At 44.1% G+C, this 17,753-nt stretch overlaps 1 protein-coding gene across 1 annotated transcript; it reads right to left on the reverse strand.

Moving 5' to 3' along the window:
• Positions 1–2,680: 2,680 nt before the first annotated feature.
• Positions 2,681–11,253, reverse strand: LOC127612926 (docking protein 1-like). The gene is made up of 7 exons (XM_052083785.1): positions 11,084–11,253; positions 10,429–10,507; positions 6,104–6,240; positions 5,909–6,019; positions 5,721–5,790; positions 4,947–5,119; positions 2,681–3,798 (listed from the first exon to the last, which is right to left on the reverse strand). The coding sequence occupies exons 1-7, from the start codon at positions 11,240–11,242 to the stop codon at positions 2,908–2,910; spliced, it is 1,620 nt and encodes a 539-aa protein (XP_051939745.1). The 5' UTR covers positions 11,243–11,253; the 3' UTR covers positions 2,681–2,907.
• Between the last annotated feature and the right edge of the window lie 6,500 nt (positions 11,254–17,753).

Below are 17,753 nucleotides of genomic sequence, written 5' to 3' on the forward strand. Positions count from 1 at the left end.
TTCTTTTTTTTTTTTTTCTTTGTTTCCATACTAGACTTTTTGTACTCCACTCTAGTTGCTTAGTAGCAGGCTTTCTTTGATTCACTCCCCCATTTTTGTACATATGTGTGTGCCAGCAGCTTGGGCAGACAGTGGCTTTTTTTTTTTAAAATTTGTAAAGACATCAACTTGCTTGCAAATATAAATAAAATGAAATATTACACCTGTGTACTCGTTGATAAGGAAACTATTGAGTTTGTGTCTTAATTTCATGAAACAAATCGAGCTGAATGTTCACAAGGGGGCTGATGCTGCATGGATATGTGCCAAATATGTTCTTCTTATGCCGGACCGCATCCATTGTAGGCCGGCAAATATTTGGGGTGGGTAAACATTGGGGATGAACTGGTTTTCTAATTCTAATTTCTGCTAAATGGCAGCACAGTGGGCGACTAGTTGGCACGTTCGCCTCACAGGCAGAGGTACACGGTTCGATTACGGCTTTCCGGTGTGGAGTTTATACGTTCTCCCTGAGCCTATGTGGGTTTGCTCCGGATACTCTGGTTTCCTCCCACATTCCATAAACATGCGTGGCAGGTTAATGCAGCACTCAAAATTGTCCCTAGGTGTCAGTGTGAGCGCGGATGGTTGGTGGTCGACGTGTGCCCTGCGATTGGCTGACAACCAGTTCAGGGTGTGCCCGAAGACAGCTGGGATAGGCTCCAGCATGCCTTGCGACCCTTGTTAGGATAAAAGCGGTTCAGAAAATGGATGGACATTTGAGACAAAGATTACAACAGTACCCATATTTCCTTAAATCTTTAATTATAAAACTTTATACAGTAATTAACCTTCATCAACATCACTTTCTGAGAGAGGAGAAGAGGCTCGTGTTGGTGGCATAGAAGGCGGCTCTCACTTGACCTTCGGCTTTTGGTTCACCCGAGACTCTTCTGCTGGAAGTGCTGACGGTGTAGCTGAGGTTTAAAAAAAAAAACTATCTTTATGGGAACTGGACTCCAACGCCCTTGTCTAAATCTTGAGTTGGCACATTTTATTTTATTTGAAAGAAACATCCAGAAACATGTCAACTCTGTGGCATTCAATCATTATTTTAACTGAACATGGAATGTACTGTATCAAAGATAAAACTGAATCTTGCATTTAATATTACTTTTGTTATCGGTTTATTTGGTCGTGGCTGTAATACAACAAACACGGCACGTAGTGTTTTGAGTAGCCTGCGGTTCTGTCTCTCGGCCAGCAGGTGGCGACAGGTAACTGAAAAAGCGACTAAACGGGCTCCTCTTCACTTCGTGCATTCCCTCAGAAAACAGCTGATACGCACACACACTCACGCACAATCAATCACACACGCACGCATACACGCACACATGCACACACACACACACACTCTCTCTCCTGTGTTTTCACTATGGTTGAGAGGAAAGAAATTTTGTCTGTGCTGTATGTTTCACATAGAGCATATTTGACAATAAAGTTGACTTCAGATTTGTTTCAATGTGATCAATTAAACCAGGGGTCGGCAACAGGCGGCTCCAGAGCCGCATGCTCTTTAGCGACATCTAGTGGCTCCCTGGAGCTTTATAAAAATGTTTAAAAATGGAAAAAGATTTTCATAGTAGGCTAATATAGCCCACATAGATATAGATACATGTTGCAGCTCCGAAAAAGGAGAGCTGTGTTGTTGGGGTTTTTTTAAAAACGTACACTTTATTTATGCTTTTAACAGTCTCGACAAACACAGACACTACATACAAACAGCATGTGTTTCCTTCATTCTAAGTTTTATAAAAGCCGTTTATTTTTTTTGCAGCTCCAGACACACAGTATTTTCACGACCATTCGGCGCACCGTATTGTTGGGCGCCGTCTCAGTAAGGAGACAATAAGTAAGGGGCTATTTCTGTATTTGACACATACACAAAACGCACTGTATCATTGGGCGCAGCCAGGCGTGGTAAAACATACGCCAGCTTAAACATACGGCATGCATGCACGCACGCTAAAAACAGCGTCCTCTTACACGCCCACCCTTCACTCAGTGGCGGACTTCCGCATGCCTGTCGTCACTCACGCCCGCCTGTCAGTCAGGCTTTGGAACTCGGCGCATACACTAGATGCTCCGCATTATAACGCGTCCTGTCCATTTTGGAGAACATTTAAGACTTTTAATGGCACCTTATAGTCGTGAAAATACGGTATTTGTTTTTTGGTTTTTTTTTTGTCCTATATGGCTTTTTAAACATTTTGGGTTGCCGAACCCTGAATTAAACCAATATAATGACGGTAAAAAAATATACAAGCATGAGGTCATTTCAGCAATGACAAAATAACATGTTGAACTGTGATTCGATGTGTGGTTCATTATGTGGCAAGTTATTTAAAGGCTAAACCCTTTTTTAGTAATGATCAACTGCATGCATATTGGTTATGGGGACATGAATTGAAGTTCATTCATTCATTCATTCATCTTCCGTACCGCTTGATCCTCACTAGGGTCGCGGGGGGTGCTGGAGCCTATCCCAGCAGTCTTCGGGCAGTAGGCAGGGGACACCCTGAATCGGTTGCCAGCCAATCGCAGGGCACACATAGACAAACAACCATCCACGCTCACACTCACACCTAGGGACAATTTAGAGTGTTCAATCAGCCTGCAATGCATATTTTTGTAATGTGGGAGGAAACCGGAGCGAATTGAAGTTCATTCTTGCTTTATTTTTTGTTTGTTTTTGTATCAACATTTTTATTTAAAAAGGCTTACAATAGGCTTATAATAGACGTACATGCAATATTATACACAATTGAAAATGAAAATGTGGACCAGATATCTACATTTCTAAATTTACATTGAGGATTTGGGACAGTCAGCTTTCAGAGTTTTGCTTTCAGCAACAGACAAGCTGAGTCAAATGATGCCCAGGTTTTCATAGATGACATCATCAAGAGGGGTATCAGAGATTTGGGTAGCAGCGATGCTGTTGGCTAAGGATGATGAAGAGGGAGGAGGGGGAGTTGAAGAGGGACTCGATGATGGGGCCGGTTTATGTACTTGAGCATAGAGGTGCGCGAATGGGTCTGGTTTGGCATCAACTTGATCAGAAACGTCTTCCTTGCTTACAGGTACCGTATAAATAGGTTCATCCCCTGTCAAATGCTTCATCTGTTGTTCGCTCCAATTGGCATTTGGTTCATTCTTGGTCAGATTGACTTTATCATACACTTCTGAATAAACGGATTCTGCAATTGGATTCATAGTTTCTTTTGAACTTGGAGGATGAAGTGGTAGAACACTTGCGGGGTCGACATAGACATGAGACAGGGGAACTTGAGGTTTTGCTATATTTTGGATACAGTCTGCTGGGTTGGCGTATTCAGCTTCGTGTGGACTACCGTGAAGATCTCCAGAGGGTTTGTCCAGGTTTGGGACCATTGGGAGAGGCATGAGTGTGATTGGTGCTGGCTGCGATAATTGATTTGCTGATGAATGAGCGGAGCCAAGTCGCCATCCCATATTGTCCTCTCTGGTGGGAGATGTCTTTATCGGTAACCTTGCGTTTTCCAGAATGCAGGCCTTGCTGGTCATATCCGGTATTTCGGGGAGAGGGGAATGAGCTGGTACGTTTGGTGCTGAAGCTTTGTCATCTTCCTGGTGAAGGTTACCCGATGTGACAGCTTGAGTCTTTTGCTTGATTGTGCTCTGAATCAGGTTGAATATTTCCTCAGCTTGTTGTGTTTTAAAGGTGAATGTTCCGGGCCCGCTGTCACATCGTCTTCCTGCTTCAATGGTTAAGGTCACCTGGTTAAAAAAAAAAAAAAAAATGTCAATCATTTAAAACAGAGGTGGGCAAACTACGGCCCGCGGGCCGGATCCGGACCGTTGGTCTTTTTAATCCGGCCCGCCGAAGATTGGTGCACAATTAAGGTTTCATTGCATTCATTTTGTTTGGACTTGTAATGACAGGTATTTCAACACCATGTGGCGCAGTTACTTGAAATTGCAGAGCACAGGGAGGAGGGGGGGAGACGAAGAAAGAGGGAGAGAGTAATGACAATGGGAAAGTGATATGTATCTGATTAAACGAAGCGGGTAACAAAGTACGAAACATTCAGGAGACGCCTGGAGTCGGAAAGACTCAAATCTACGAGACTTAAATCTACGAGACGAAAATTTCCATGCTCAGAGTGAATTGCTTGTGGCTCGAGTAAATGAACATTTCCTAGAATGGTTTGATTGTTATCATGTCAAAACTTTCCGCAAACTGGATCGCTAATAAGAGTCGGAGAGCAGTCAAATGTGTAGAGCGTGAACAACAGGGGGCTCAGTACACATCCTTGAGGAGAACCGGTGCTGAGTGTGATGGTGAAGGATGTTACATTATTACTGGCATACAAAGACATTGTGCTATCTTCTTTATTTTCTATTTCTAACTTTTGACCCGGCCATCCACAATATTTTCTGCTTCTCATTTGGCCACCCTGGGAAAATAATTGCCCACCCCTGATTTAAAATGAAGACCTTTCGGACCATGCTGAAAAGATGCAATTATGCTAAACTCATATGATTTCAAGATATTTCAAGCAAATAAAGTTTTAATATTATGAAGAAAGCGTACAGGAATATTTGCTTTGTTGATCTGATGACGGGTATGGATTTTTGGCACAGTGAGTCTATATTTGAGGAATCCACTCTCCTCCTGGGCAATCGGCCCCCGTCAGGGACTTGGCCCCCCTCCCGGGTCCCACACCTGGTACAACTCTCGCTGGTGTCTCGTGAGGTTCACACCCAGTGCGGGCCCCAGAAGGGCCCTCACCTGATTTTTCTCCACAAGGTAGACGCCATGCAGGAATATGATTGTCCATGTTCATGTCTTCTAAAGCATATCAATGAAATGTGCTATTTTTCCCTGAATATTGTTCATAATTTGTCATTTGAAAGCACCTTACCTTATCTTTACCATATCGCCTCAGCAGTTCATAGGGCCACTGTCTGACAATGTTAAACTTCTGGGTATCTTTCAGAAGCAGAGTCTTTTGTCCGACCTGGAGCCAGTATGATCCCTGCAGTCCACAACGTATTGCTGCATCCGTCTTTTGTACCACCACACAAAACTCCAAGGCTGGAAACAAGGCACAAAAAGTTGTGTCTAAAAAAAAAAATGCATGGCACGGCACAATACATAATTTTACGATCATACTTATTAATATTGCAACCTTTTTGAACACAAGTTAGGCAAAGACTCCTAAATATTGCCGGGCGTTGAAACAAAACATCTTCCGAGCCGCTTGATCCTCACTAGGGCCGCGGGGGGTGCTGGAGCCTATCCCAGCTGTCTTCGGGCAGTAAGCGGAGGACACCCTGAATCGGTTGCCAGCCAATCGCAGGGCACACAGAAACGAACAACCATTCGCACTCACACTCACACCTAGGGACAATTTAGAGTGTTCAATCAGCCTGCCATGCATGTTTTTGGAATGTGGGAGGAAACCGGAGCACCCGGAGAAAACCCACGCAGGCCCGGGGAGAACATACAAACTCCACACAGGGAGGCCGGAGCTGGAATCGAACCCGGTACCTCTGCACTGTGAAGCCGACGTGCTAACCACTGGACTACCGGGCCGCCCTTGAAACAAAACATTTCATTTAAAACAATGTTGCAGTGATTGAAAAAAAAAAGGTGGGAGGTTGTGGAAAAAAAAAAGTCCTACGGGAGTCATTACCATCATTTGCTGTTGCATATATATGATTTTCCTCCATATGAAGCTGATTGGTGTCTGAGCCAATGCTCTTCTGAAGAGAGAGAAGCATCAGTGAACAGAACCGAAAATATTTTACTTTTGAGAGGAACATGAGTCCGCAGAACAAAAGCATTGACAGCAATCAAACAAAGTATCATTGATGGTCTTACCTGAAAGGTTCCTTGACAAAGTTTCTCTACCCAGTCCACGCAGTCATCTTTTTGTGTAGCAAACACCATTGTTCTCTCCTGTGACTCCACACAGAAAGCTGACATGTTTTCCTGAAACCAGATCGCACGTTTAATTAGCTATCGCTCCTCTGTAATACGTTTTTTTTGGAAATCCGACATGATGATGACAGGCACCATGGGACAGGCTTCAGCATTTGGTGGGAGTCTCAGGACACTTATAAGCTCAGAGAGTCTGATCAATTTGACTTTGTTTTCTTGAGGCTGGTAGTGTTTCTTCAAGCCTGCAACGTGATCTCTTCCTCCACTGCCACCTGCAACATATGACGAACACAAAGATTTCAGAAGAGCGTGCACACAGTGCTCACGATGCTGTGCCTCAGTTCTTGGCAGGGAGCGTTTTTTTTTTTTTTTAAATGAAATTGTTCACCCCAAACAGATGACTCCAGAAAAAAAAAAAAAAAACTGACGGTGTCGCTAAGTTGACTCCAGCCACACTGTCACAAATTTGCAACGTTATATTACGTTACATGTATAATACAGTGGTACCTCTACTTACTAAATTAATTGGTTCTGGAAGAAATTTCTTAACTAGAAAAAATTCCTTCCAAGCCCCCCCCCCTCTCCTCCTCCACCCCCCCCAGCCCATATTCAGACATAAATGTTTCCTAAAGCATAAAAATGCATCAAAGTATGTAACAAATACATGTTACAATTAGATTTCTCTAATTTTCTCTAATTGTCTAAACTCGTGCTATCCCCATTCGAAGCTCTGAATTCTAAAAATAAATTATTAATAATTAATTTTTAGAATTCAGATATTTTTAGAATTAATAATAAATTATTAATAATTTTTAAAAAATAATTTAAAAATAAATTACTTTAAAAAATATATTTTTTTTTTATATGATCATAGTAACCAGCTTTCAATCTGTCCGTTTTCAGCATTGCTTATCCTGGACAGGGTCAAGAGGGGGGTGCTGGTCGCCAGGCAAAAAAAAAAAGCAAAAACCCCAAGCAAAACTGTCATGATGGTTGGCTGAAATGTTATCATAATGTATCATTTGAAAATAAGACCGGCCACCGCTAATCACTATTCTTTTGGATAGTTCGATTGTTGTGCTGACATACAGTCAAATGTGTAGGCCAAGCTGCTATTGCAACCCATTCAAACAATTCTGCATGAAAATAACTACCAATAACAACCACTAGGGGCTCTATTTTTGTGCTCAATGCAAGTCCATGCAGAAGTTCACAGCCCGCAAACTATGTTAATAAGGGGCCGCAAACAGAAATCCAGGGGTGGATGATGTCAGTTTGGCCAGGCCACCACATTTCACCGCTGTGAAGTGTACCATCAACCCCGATCATTCGCGTCTACTTTCAGCCACCAGATTATCAAGTGCGCCAAAAAAAAAAAAAAAGAAACACCCTCCATCCGCCTAAAAGGAAAAAAATGGCGGCAATGTAGGCCAAATTCCTAAACGAGGCTTGGACTGGCACGAATATCAAAATGCACCCACATTGTTATGCCAGAGCGGACTTGCACAGTCTACGAAGATCCCCACATTTCAAACTTTATATTCGATGTATTCATGTCACTCGAAACACTTGTAACAGGTGGAAAAATATTTCATAATTATTCATCTTCCGAGCCGCTTGATCATCACTAGGGTCGCGGGGGGTGCTGGAGCCCATCCCAGCCGTCTCCGGGCAGTAGGCGGGGGACACCCTGAATCGGTTGCCAGCCAATCGCAGGGCACACAGAAACGAACAACCATTCGCACTCACACTCACACCTAGGGACAATTCAGAGTGTTCAATCAGCCTGCCATTCATATTTTTGGAATGTGGGAGGAAACCGGAGCACCCGGAGAAAACCCACGCAGGCCCGGGGAGAACATGCAAACTCCACACAGGGAGGCCAGAGCTGGAATCGAACCCGGTACCTCTGCACTGTGAAGCCCACGTGCTAACCACTGGACTACCGGGCCGCCCTATTCCATAATTAGTTTTTGTGCAATTTTGTCTGATTAGACTGCTCTTTTTTTTTTCTCTCATCTCAATCACACATCGGCACAGAGACAATTCCCCCTCCCTTTTCATCACGACGGAATTCAAGCATTTCTTATCACGGCAACCACTTGGACACTTTTGGGTCAACTCACTTAGTGTGGCGGTTTCAAATTGACTTCTCTCATGAATATCCAAGCCTTGGTGTTTATTATATCCTTTGGGAGCCATTTACATCATCATTGAGAACCTTTCTCGGAAATGAGCATCCTCTGAGCTACTTACCGGTACTTTCTGCAGCTTGAGCATTCTTTACTCTTAGTCGACGTCTTGGCAAATTTGCAAAGAGCATTTTAATTCATGGCTGATTCAGTGCACTCTTTTTGGAGTAACATTTTAATTTTTAGATGTGATTTTTATTTGTATTTTTGGCAGGATTATTGGACCCATCATATGTAATGTGTATATCAGCAATTCATGCATGCAAGTTGCAAACAGATAACAAGAGAAAATGTGCATCCGGTGTGCTTACATAACTCCATCTCTACAATCCTGGGGTCTATTTAAGCTGTCAAATTTACTTTTCATCTTCTACTGCTCACCCTGCTGCTGCGTGCGTGTTTTCGTCGCACGCACACACAAAACACACGCACACGCACGGACACGCACCCACGTGCAGAAACTAGCACACTCCACGAACAAACACACTTAATCAACAGACAGTATCCACCTATGTTATGTCTTTACTGATGCAGTTGATTTACAACCCAAAAAAAAAAATCCATCCATCTATCCATCCAACGATCCAACCTAATAATACATCCGTAACTGACAGTGTTGTGGTTCAGTGCAGTCTCAGTTTCCACTCAGTCATTGATTGTCTTGATTGTCTTTCCCTAGGCCCGGTAGTCCAGTGGTTAGCACGTCGGCTTCACAGTGCAGAGGTACCGGGTTCGATTCCAGCTCCGGCCTCCCTGTGTGGAGTTTGCATGTTCTCCCCGGCCCTGCGTGGGTTTTCTCCGGGTGCTCCGGTTTCCTCCCACATTCCAAAAACATGCGTGGCAGGCTGATTGAACACTCTAAATTGTCCCTAGGTGTGAGTGTGAGCGCGGATGGTTGTTCGTCTTTGTGTGCCCTGTGATTGGCTGGCAACCGATTCAGGGTGTCTCCCGCCTACTGCCCAGAGACAGCTGGGATAGGCTCCAGCACCCCCCGCGACCCTAGTGAGGATCAAGCGGTTAGGAAGATGAATGAATGAATAAACGCACGGTTCACAGTGCATCTGAAAGTCAGCTTTTTAACAGCTTTTTCTCATGTGACTATTCCGTGCGAAAAGCCACATGCCTGGATAAGAAGATTGCTGAAAACCAGGACCAGGGTGGGAATTTTAATATCCAAGCGTGACAAACTTTGCCATCCTGGCAGTCCAAGTTGACTTTTCCCTGTATATATATTCTTAGATCTCAATACACAAGTTTGTACTCGGGCTATAGAGCAGTGGTTCTTAATGTTCTTAGAGGTACCGAACCCAATCAGTTAATATGCCCATTCACCGAACACTTCATTAGTCAAAAATAAATAAATATTTTTTACAAATTCAAGATGTAAAAAAAAAAAATGCATTCATTAAAAACAGAAAAAAGTACGGTAAATAAAATTTCAAGAGGTAAGTAAACTTTTTTTTTTAAAATTGTACGACATACTCTCACGACAGTCACACGTTGGCGACTGAGCAAACTCAATTTCCCACAACACTGATTGGACAAGCGATGTAATGTGATCATCTGCAGCCAATGATGGCCAAGCGGGTGTGTTATAACTTATTGACATGTTGAGTCGCGTGTGTCTTACCCTCCATGCCAGAGGCTTCCTCGAACCCCAGAGGCCGATTCACCGAACCCCTGGGGTTCAGTGAACCCAGGTTAAGAACCACTGCTACGGGGGATAATTACACCCCAAATAAAAAGCATTGGTACTCATCCATGCATCAATTTCCTGAACCGTATATCCTCACTGGGGGACACAGGGCATCTCAGCTATCATTGCGAAAGGCTGGGTCCACCCTGACTTCCGTACCGCTTGATCCTCACTAGGGTCGCGGGGGGTGCTGGAGCCTATCCCAGCTGTCTTCGGGCAGTAGGCGGGGGACACCCTGAATCGGTTGCCAGCCAATCGCAGGGCACACAGAAACGAACAACCATTCGCACTCACACTCACACCTAGGGACAATTTAGAGTGTTCAATCAGCCTGCCACGCATGTTTTTGGAATGTGGGAGGAAACCGGAGCACCCGGAGAAAACCCACGCAGGCCCGGGGAGAACATGCAAACTCCACACAGGGAGGCCGGAGCTGGAATCGAACCCGGTACCTCTGCACTGTGAAGCCGACGTGCTAACCACTGGAGTACCGGGCCGCCTCACCCTGACTTCCTCTCCGGTTAATGACGTATTGAAACTTGGAAGATAGATAAGAAGTCAGGTCAAAGTACCTCCTATTAACTGAATCTCCAATCGACCAACTCCATTGTTGCTGGGTGGAACCAATGACAACAACACTGGCTTCCATTTCTAAAAGGAAAGAGAAAAATACATTGAGAATAAATATATTGTGAACAAGAGAGAAGACAGGTTTTTGGTTAGGTTTAGTTTGAGTACCGGTACTTTAGTTAGCAGCAGTATTCAATCAAAGGAACTATGAGGTGTTCCCTTACTGCGGTCCGTGACTAAGTCTGTGGTCTGTCAGTGCTCTACAGGAATCCGTATCACAGAACCTGGTTGTGTTTCAACATGCTCATTTGGCCTCCCCTCCTGTTTGCGCAATTGCACAACACATTTGTACACGGTTGACCAATAAAGGAAAGAATGAAAACCATTCTCGTGAAATTCTCTCAATAAAGCAACAATTAAGAACTAAACTGGGACAAATTTGTCATTTCAAGCAGAACATTAGTAGTGTAATTACACTGCCTGTGAAGTGAGCCTTCACATTAAAATGCTCCCCCTATTGCATGTGGGAAATGAAGAGTTGCAATAATCAAATACAACATCGGAGTATTTCCAGGCAACCATTGTCAAAAATACAACATCAGTTTCACCTGAAAATTGACAAACCTGTACGATAGACTCAAACAAGTCAAGACTTACTTTGCCAGCTTTGCGTGGTCGTAAGAAAACCTGTCCTGTTTTCGTGTGGGAGTCCATCAAGGAAGCAAAAACATTCTCATGGATCTTTGGATTCAATAAAGCCACGAGCAGCTTGCTTTTGCCTTTTTTCCCCCCCCTGGTTGGGAAGGGCGTGTCCATATACAGGAATGTTTGTAATATGAGCCTCACCTGGAAGTGAGTTGTGAAGTTGAGGAAATGGTTCAAGAGTATTTGAAATCCACAGTACACTTACAGCGTAAATGTTTCTTTTAGTCACCCATTTTTTCTCTTTTGCATTTTCCAGAATGTATTCCTTCACTTTCTCTCTTCCTGATTGTTCTGTCTTTCTGCGCTTGACTGGAGAATGATCAGAAGGGTTTTCCCTTTTTGCCTAGTTGTTGGGACTGGCTCCTTACCCCTGCAACCCTGAACACATACAGTGGTACCTCCATCCATCTATCCATCGCTTGATCCTCACTAGGGTCGCGGGGGGTGCTGGAGCCTATCCCAGCCGTCTTCGGGCAGTAGGCGGGGGGACACCTTGAATCGGTTGCCAGCCAATCGCAGGGCACACAGAGACGCCCACACTCCCTAGGTGTGAGCCCACACTCACACCTAGGGACAATTTAGAGCGTCCAATCAGCCTGCCATGCATGTTTTTGGAATGTGGGAGGAAACCGGAGCACCCGGAGAAAACCCACGCAGGTCCGGGGAGAACATGCAAACTCCACACAGGGAGGCCAGAGCTGGAATCGAACCCGGTACCTCTGCACTGTGAAGCCGACGTGCTAACCACTCGACTACCGGGGCGTCCCACAGTGGTACCTCTACTTGTGAAATTAATCGGTTCTGGAAGAAATTTCTTTACTCGAAGCTGGAATCGAACCCGGTACCTCTGCACTGTGAAGCCGACGTGCTAACCACTTTACTACCGGGGCGCCCCACAGTGGTACCTATACTTGTGAAATTAATCGGTTCTGAAAAAAAATTCTTTACTAGAAAATGTTGTAAGTGGAGACTCGTTTTCCATGTAAATGCCCTAATTCGTTCCAAGCCCATCCACACCCCCATATTAGACATGTTTCCGAAAGCATAAAAATGCATCAAAATATGTAACAAATACATGTTACAATTAGATTATTGAACACTGAATGAGAGTTGAATAGAGAGTAACGAATAAAAATGACGGTCATTTAACATTTAACTGTGTCCTCATCGTTTTGTCTTGTGTTTGCCCTCTTTAGTTGATGTTCTCTCTCAGAAGTGGTTTTTGCCTGGCGTTAAAGATCTGATCTGTTTGCTTTTGTCCTTCAAAAATGTCTAAGGCAAACAACAGCGTCGTGAGCGATCGTCTGACTGGTGAACACTTTTTCCGGGTGATTCACATTTACACAAAACTATTGGAACACCTCATGGTCCGAGGGGAGAATGACAAGGACACTGCATAGACACGTTTCTATTTTATCTATTTACACCAGTGGTTCTTAACCCTATTAAAAGTACCGAACCCAACCAGTTCATATTCACATTCACTGAACCCTTCATTAGTGAAAAACAAAAATATGACAACAATTCACGACAGTCACCCGTGGAACTACTGGGCGAACTAAATTTCCCGCGCCACTGAATAGACAAGCAATGTAATGTGATCATCTGCAGCCAGTGATGGCCAAGCCGGTGTGTCATAACTAATTAACATGTTGTGTGTCTTAACCTCCGTGGTAGAGGCTCCGTCGAACCCCTGAGACCGATTCACCGAACCCCTGGGGTTCAATCGAACCCAGGTTAAGAACCACTGATCTGCACACATAGACACATACGGTAGAGGTCCCTTAGAAAAACATTCTAAGTGAGAAAGCATGTCTTTACTAAATAAATGAAGCTACAAGTACAACTGTTTCTGCTCTATGATTTCGAGAAAATCCACATTGAATCTTTGATGGTGATGTGATGATTTCACCTCCGCCAAAAGGATTCTTGGATGTTCTCCTGATTTGGCGAGCAACAATTAAAAACAAATCTCTTTATCTTTGACGCCGTAGTAGCTTTGGGTGAAAGTAAATCACTCGTGACAATTGGAGTGGGCCTCAGATGGAGGCTTCTTTGGAAAAATTACCAAAAAAAATCTGGTAGACAGACAGATGACGCACCCTGTTGTGTTATGTGTGCTGTATAATAAGATAATTTGCAAAGAAACTGCATGTTTTGTGTGTGTGTGTGGGTGGGTTGGGGTTACTGCGTGTGTGACTTTGCGTGAGTGTGTGTCTCTGCATGTCTCTAAGTACATGCGTGTGAGCGATATAGCTTATAACATGTTCTGCATTTCACTGTCAGTTGCAGAATGGCTTGAATGAGGATCATCGTACCCTCAGAGCAAGGTCACCTTTTGAGATCCACTTGCACTACGCTATGTGCATGAACGGCTAGCTTTTTGGGCTACATGCCGCCTGACATATCATTTGTCTTTGTTGACATTTCTTTCCCAGTGACACACTGGCGCTAGCTGGCATGTTATTATTCTATATAATTAAACAAATACAGGTAGCATGATTCAAAACGGCGATGCATAGTAAAGGCATTTGCCAATTCGTGTGTTGTGCTTCTTTGCATAGAGGCTAATTGTTGTTGATACAACCTAAAAGTGTAACAGTATAAGCTCTGCCACTTCTAAATTCTCAGCATATAGGTACAGTGGTATTGCAAGGCATAAAGCTCTATTGTATATTGTTTATTTATATGTACTGGTTATTGCATACCAACCGTGAGTCGCTGCTTGGAATTGAAATGGATTTCCATGGGACAGGAGAAGTGAACCAATCTCTTTTTTCGTCAATGGATGCTACAGCGGGCGGCCCGGTAGTCCAGTGGTTAGCACGTCGGCTTCACAGTGCAGAGGTACCGGGTTCGATTCCAGGTCCGGCCTCCCTGTGTGGAGTTTGCATGTTCTCCCCGGGCCTGCGTGGGTTTTCTCCGGGTGCTCCGGTTTCCTCCCACATTCCAAAAATATGCATGGCAGGCTGATTGAACACTCTAAATTGTCCCTAGGTGTGAGTGTGAGCGTGGATGGTTGTTCGTCTATGTGTGCCCTGCGATTGGTTGGCAACCGATTCAGGGTGTCCCCCGCCTATTGCCCGGAGACGGCTGGGATGGGCTCCAGCACCCCCCGCGACCCTAGTGAGGATCAAGCGGTATGGAAGATGAATGAATGAATGAAAAAAAGGATGCTACAGCTTCTTGTTGAAACTTAGCTTGTAGCCGACGTGTGCACATTTTGAGCATGACGTCTCTGATCCACTGGTTAAAGGACACTTTGATTCTCTCCTCTTTCATCTCAAACTGCTTCAAACAACAAAGCGTGTGACGGAAAAGTGGTTAGGACTGCACTACTGTCCGTGTTTTATGTTATGTGTTGTGTTTATTATTTAACTTTATGTTAACTGTTTTGTAAAGCGCTTTGTTGCCGCTGTTGTGAAAGCGCTATATAAATCAGCATGTATTGTATTGTATTGTATTGTATATGTGTGATCACTACAGTGAATACACATATACTGTACACACACAACCCCACTTCTATTCTTCTACTAAAACTACTACTTGAGATAATAATGAATGAACAAATAAAGTTTGATATTAGGGCTACACGATGGCAGAGGTTCCATTTCAGACCCCGGTCTTCCCGTGTGGAGTTTGCATGTTTGCTGTGTGGATTTTCTCTGGATACTCCAGTTTCTTCCCACATTCCAAAAAAAAAAAAACATGCACGGTAGGTTAATCGAGCACTCTAAATTGTCCCTTGGTGTGTTTGTGAATGCAAATGTTTATTTGTCAATGTGTGGCCTGCAATTGGCTGGCTCAGTGTTCAAGGTGTACCCCATCGACTGCCCGAAGACAGCTGGCAAAGGCTCCAGCATGCCCACGACCCTCATGAGGATAAGCGGTTCAGATAATGTTCAGTGAGCAAGAAGAAATGAATAGGATTGACCGATATGCCACAATCACAAAATGACATCCAAAATATCAACTAAATCAATTGATGTCATATGAAAAACTCCCTTTGCTTTAATGTTGTCATTTTGCCTTGTACTCTAGTGCTGAACCGTGAGCTTTACCGAGGTAGGTTAATAATGCATTTTCTCTCTGTTTCTCTCTCCTTAGCCTCTCATGCTATTTATGTCCACTAGTTAAGCAGGCTGTCACACAAGTTGGCCCAACTGTCTCTTTTCTTTATTCATGGCGCTACATTAATGTGCAAAATTGCAATGGGGGCAAATTAAAATTCAGATATATCTGTCACAGTGATGTGACACTCCTAAAAATCGGGTAATGAACACATCCATTTAAAAAAACACCATCTAAATCTTATATTGGTTGCATTTATGACAGATGAAATTGCCCATTATAAACACCAAAACATGCAGTCTCGCATCAGTTCAGCTTCAAGATTTTGGCACAGCTCCTTGCACAGTGAGATGAAAAAAATATAGTCTGACTGTTTAGTGCTTTAGAAGGACTTAGTAAGAGTCAACGGTCATGCTAGAGGCTGTGTGAGATGGAGCACAGCAGTGCTTTGAGGTAAATGCTAATGTCAGCATGCAAATATGCAAAGGAGTTTTGTGCTCGCATTATCCTCGTATTTTCAGAAGCAAAAACGCCTCGTCAGAGACGTCACCCTTTTGGGAATGACAAAGGAAGAATGACACTATATTGGAATGAAATGGCTGAAATGCGGTGTCTCCTTCAGGATGCTTACGACACTGAAAAAATGCTCGTTGAATTTCTTCAATTTTATTTTGTCAAGTGGTTGCACAAAATGACCTCATCTCTATCCAATCGCATTGTTTAAGTCGATTTGCAGTCTACTTAAGAAATATATCTGGATTAAAATGTTTTATTCCATATGTATTCTATTTCTTTGAGTATAAATGCAGCACATTTTTTGTCAGTGTATGAGGCAACTGACGTTTGTCGAGGCCAGAGGCTCTGGTCTCTCACTGGAAAAAAAAATCCATCCATCTATTGATCCATCCATTTTTTTGATCCAGTTCTTTTTCCAGCTGTTGGTTGCCAGCCAATCGCAGACTGAAAAAAAATGTTGAATATACCGGTACTCACTTTCATTTGATCAAGAGGTTGCACAAAATAAAATCATCTTGATCATAGATGATACAACTACTTAAGAATGTATCTGGATGCAGATGATTGTATTTGGTACAACTGCTTGACCCCTCCGGGATTCGTCACCTGACTGTGGTGGAGGGGTTTGTGTGTCCCAATGATCCTAGGAGCTAAGTTGCCTGGGGCTTTATGCCCCTGGCAGGGTCACCCATGGCAAACAGGTTCTAGGTGAGGGGCCAGACAAAGCACGGCTCAAAGACCCCTGATGATGATTACAATAAATGGATCTAAGTTTCCCTTGCCCGGTCGCGGGTTACCGGGGCCCCCCTCTGGAGCCAGGCCTGGAGGTGGGGCTCGTTGGCAAGCGCCTGGTGGCCTGGCCTACACCCATGGGGCCCGGCCGGGCACAGCCCGAAGAGGCAACGTGGGTCCCCCTTCCCATGGGCTCACCACCCATGAGAGGGGCCAAAGTGGTCGGGTGCAATGTGAGCTGGGCGGCAGCCAAAGGCGGGGGACCCTGGCGGTCTGATCCGCGGCTGCAGAAGCTAGCTCTTGGGGCATGGAATGTCACCTCTCTGGCAGGGAAGGAGCCCGAGCTGGTGTGTGAGGCAGAGAATTTTCGACTGGATATAGTCGGACTTGCCTCCACACACAGCTTGGGTTCTGGTACCAGTTCTCTCGAGAAGGGTTGGACTCTCTTCCACTCTGGGGTTGCTCATGGGGTTGCTCATCCGGTTAACATCCGTAAGCGGATGTTACGGTGAAAACGGATACTTAAAGAGTTTATGAATGGAAAGTTTACTTTTAAAAAGTTGCCAGATTGCTCCACTGACAAGACCAAAGTTACCTGTTCTTCTCTCTCTGTGTATCATACAGGTATATGTATGCCACTGCCGCGATTGTTACTTGTTTGGAACAATTTTATTTTGAAGTTTTACAGCGTTCCGTGTCCATATAAATAGAGCGGGTGGAGCTTCTCTGTGTTCGTCTGACAGTGACAGTGCGCTGCTGTTGTAGTGACCTAGCGAAAATTAAACGTCTCCAGTGTCCTCATCGAACCAAGTGTAGTCATCCGAAATGAGGTAGACACAAAAACCGTAGAGAGACTTTCGCGCAAGAAGGACCAACATAATCAACATAGCCTGACTGAGTTAGGGGGAGTGAAACCCCCCTCTTTCAGAATGGTTTGCCCCAGCAGCACGTGGGAAGTGCTTGCGCTTGTTTGCACGGCCGGCAGTTTTGAATACAGCGGCACATAACGAACACTGGTGTCCGGGGTCTCGTTATTCTCCAACAAACATACAGAAACAGACTGCTGTGTTCAAAGCAAACGTGAGAAAAACGAAGTATGCAACCATGGTTTAAATCCACTATAGGCTGAGTACTAGTTTGCCTTAGATGTGCACTTTATAATGTTATATTGCTCTGTTTTGATTTCATTAAAAAAGCTGTTAAAGCAGCTGTTGTGTGACAAAACATTTTTTGTGTGACCTTACAGAATTAGGATAGCGGGACCAGAGCAGGTATGTGGAGTGGTAGACAGCTGACATAAAAT

Source organism: Hippocampus zosterae, chromosome 13 (genome assembly GCF_025434085.1).
Source record: "Hippocampus zosterae strain Florida chromosome 13, ASM2543408v3, whole genome shotgun sequence".
In the NCBI taxonomy this organism is placed as follows: domain Eukaryota; kingdom Metazoa; phylum Chordata; class Actinopteri; order Syngnathiformes; family Syngnathidae; genus Hippocampus; species Hippocampus zosterae.

Coding starts and splice junctions, on each gene's coding strand:
- LOC127612926 (XM_052083785.1), bottom strand. CDS start 11,242: ATGGACACGCCCTTCCCAACCAGGGGGGGGAAAAAAGGCAAAAGCAAG. Junction 6,020..6,103: donor ATGCTGAAGCCTGTCCCATG/GTGCCTGTCATC, acceptor ATCTGGTTTCAG/GAAAACATGTCAGCTTTCTG. Junction 3,799..4,946: donor GGCGATATGGTAAAGATAAG/GTAAGGTGCTTT, acceptor TTTTTTAACCAG/GTGACCTTAACCATTGAAGC.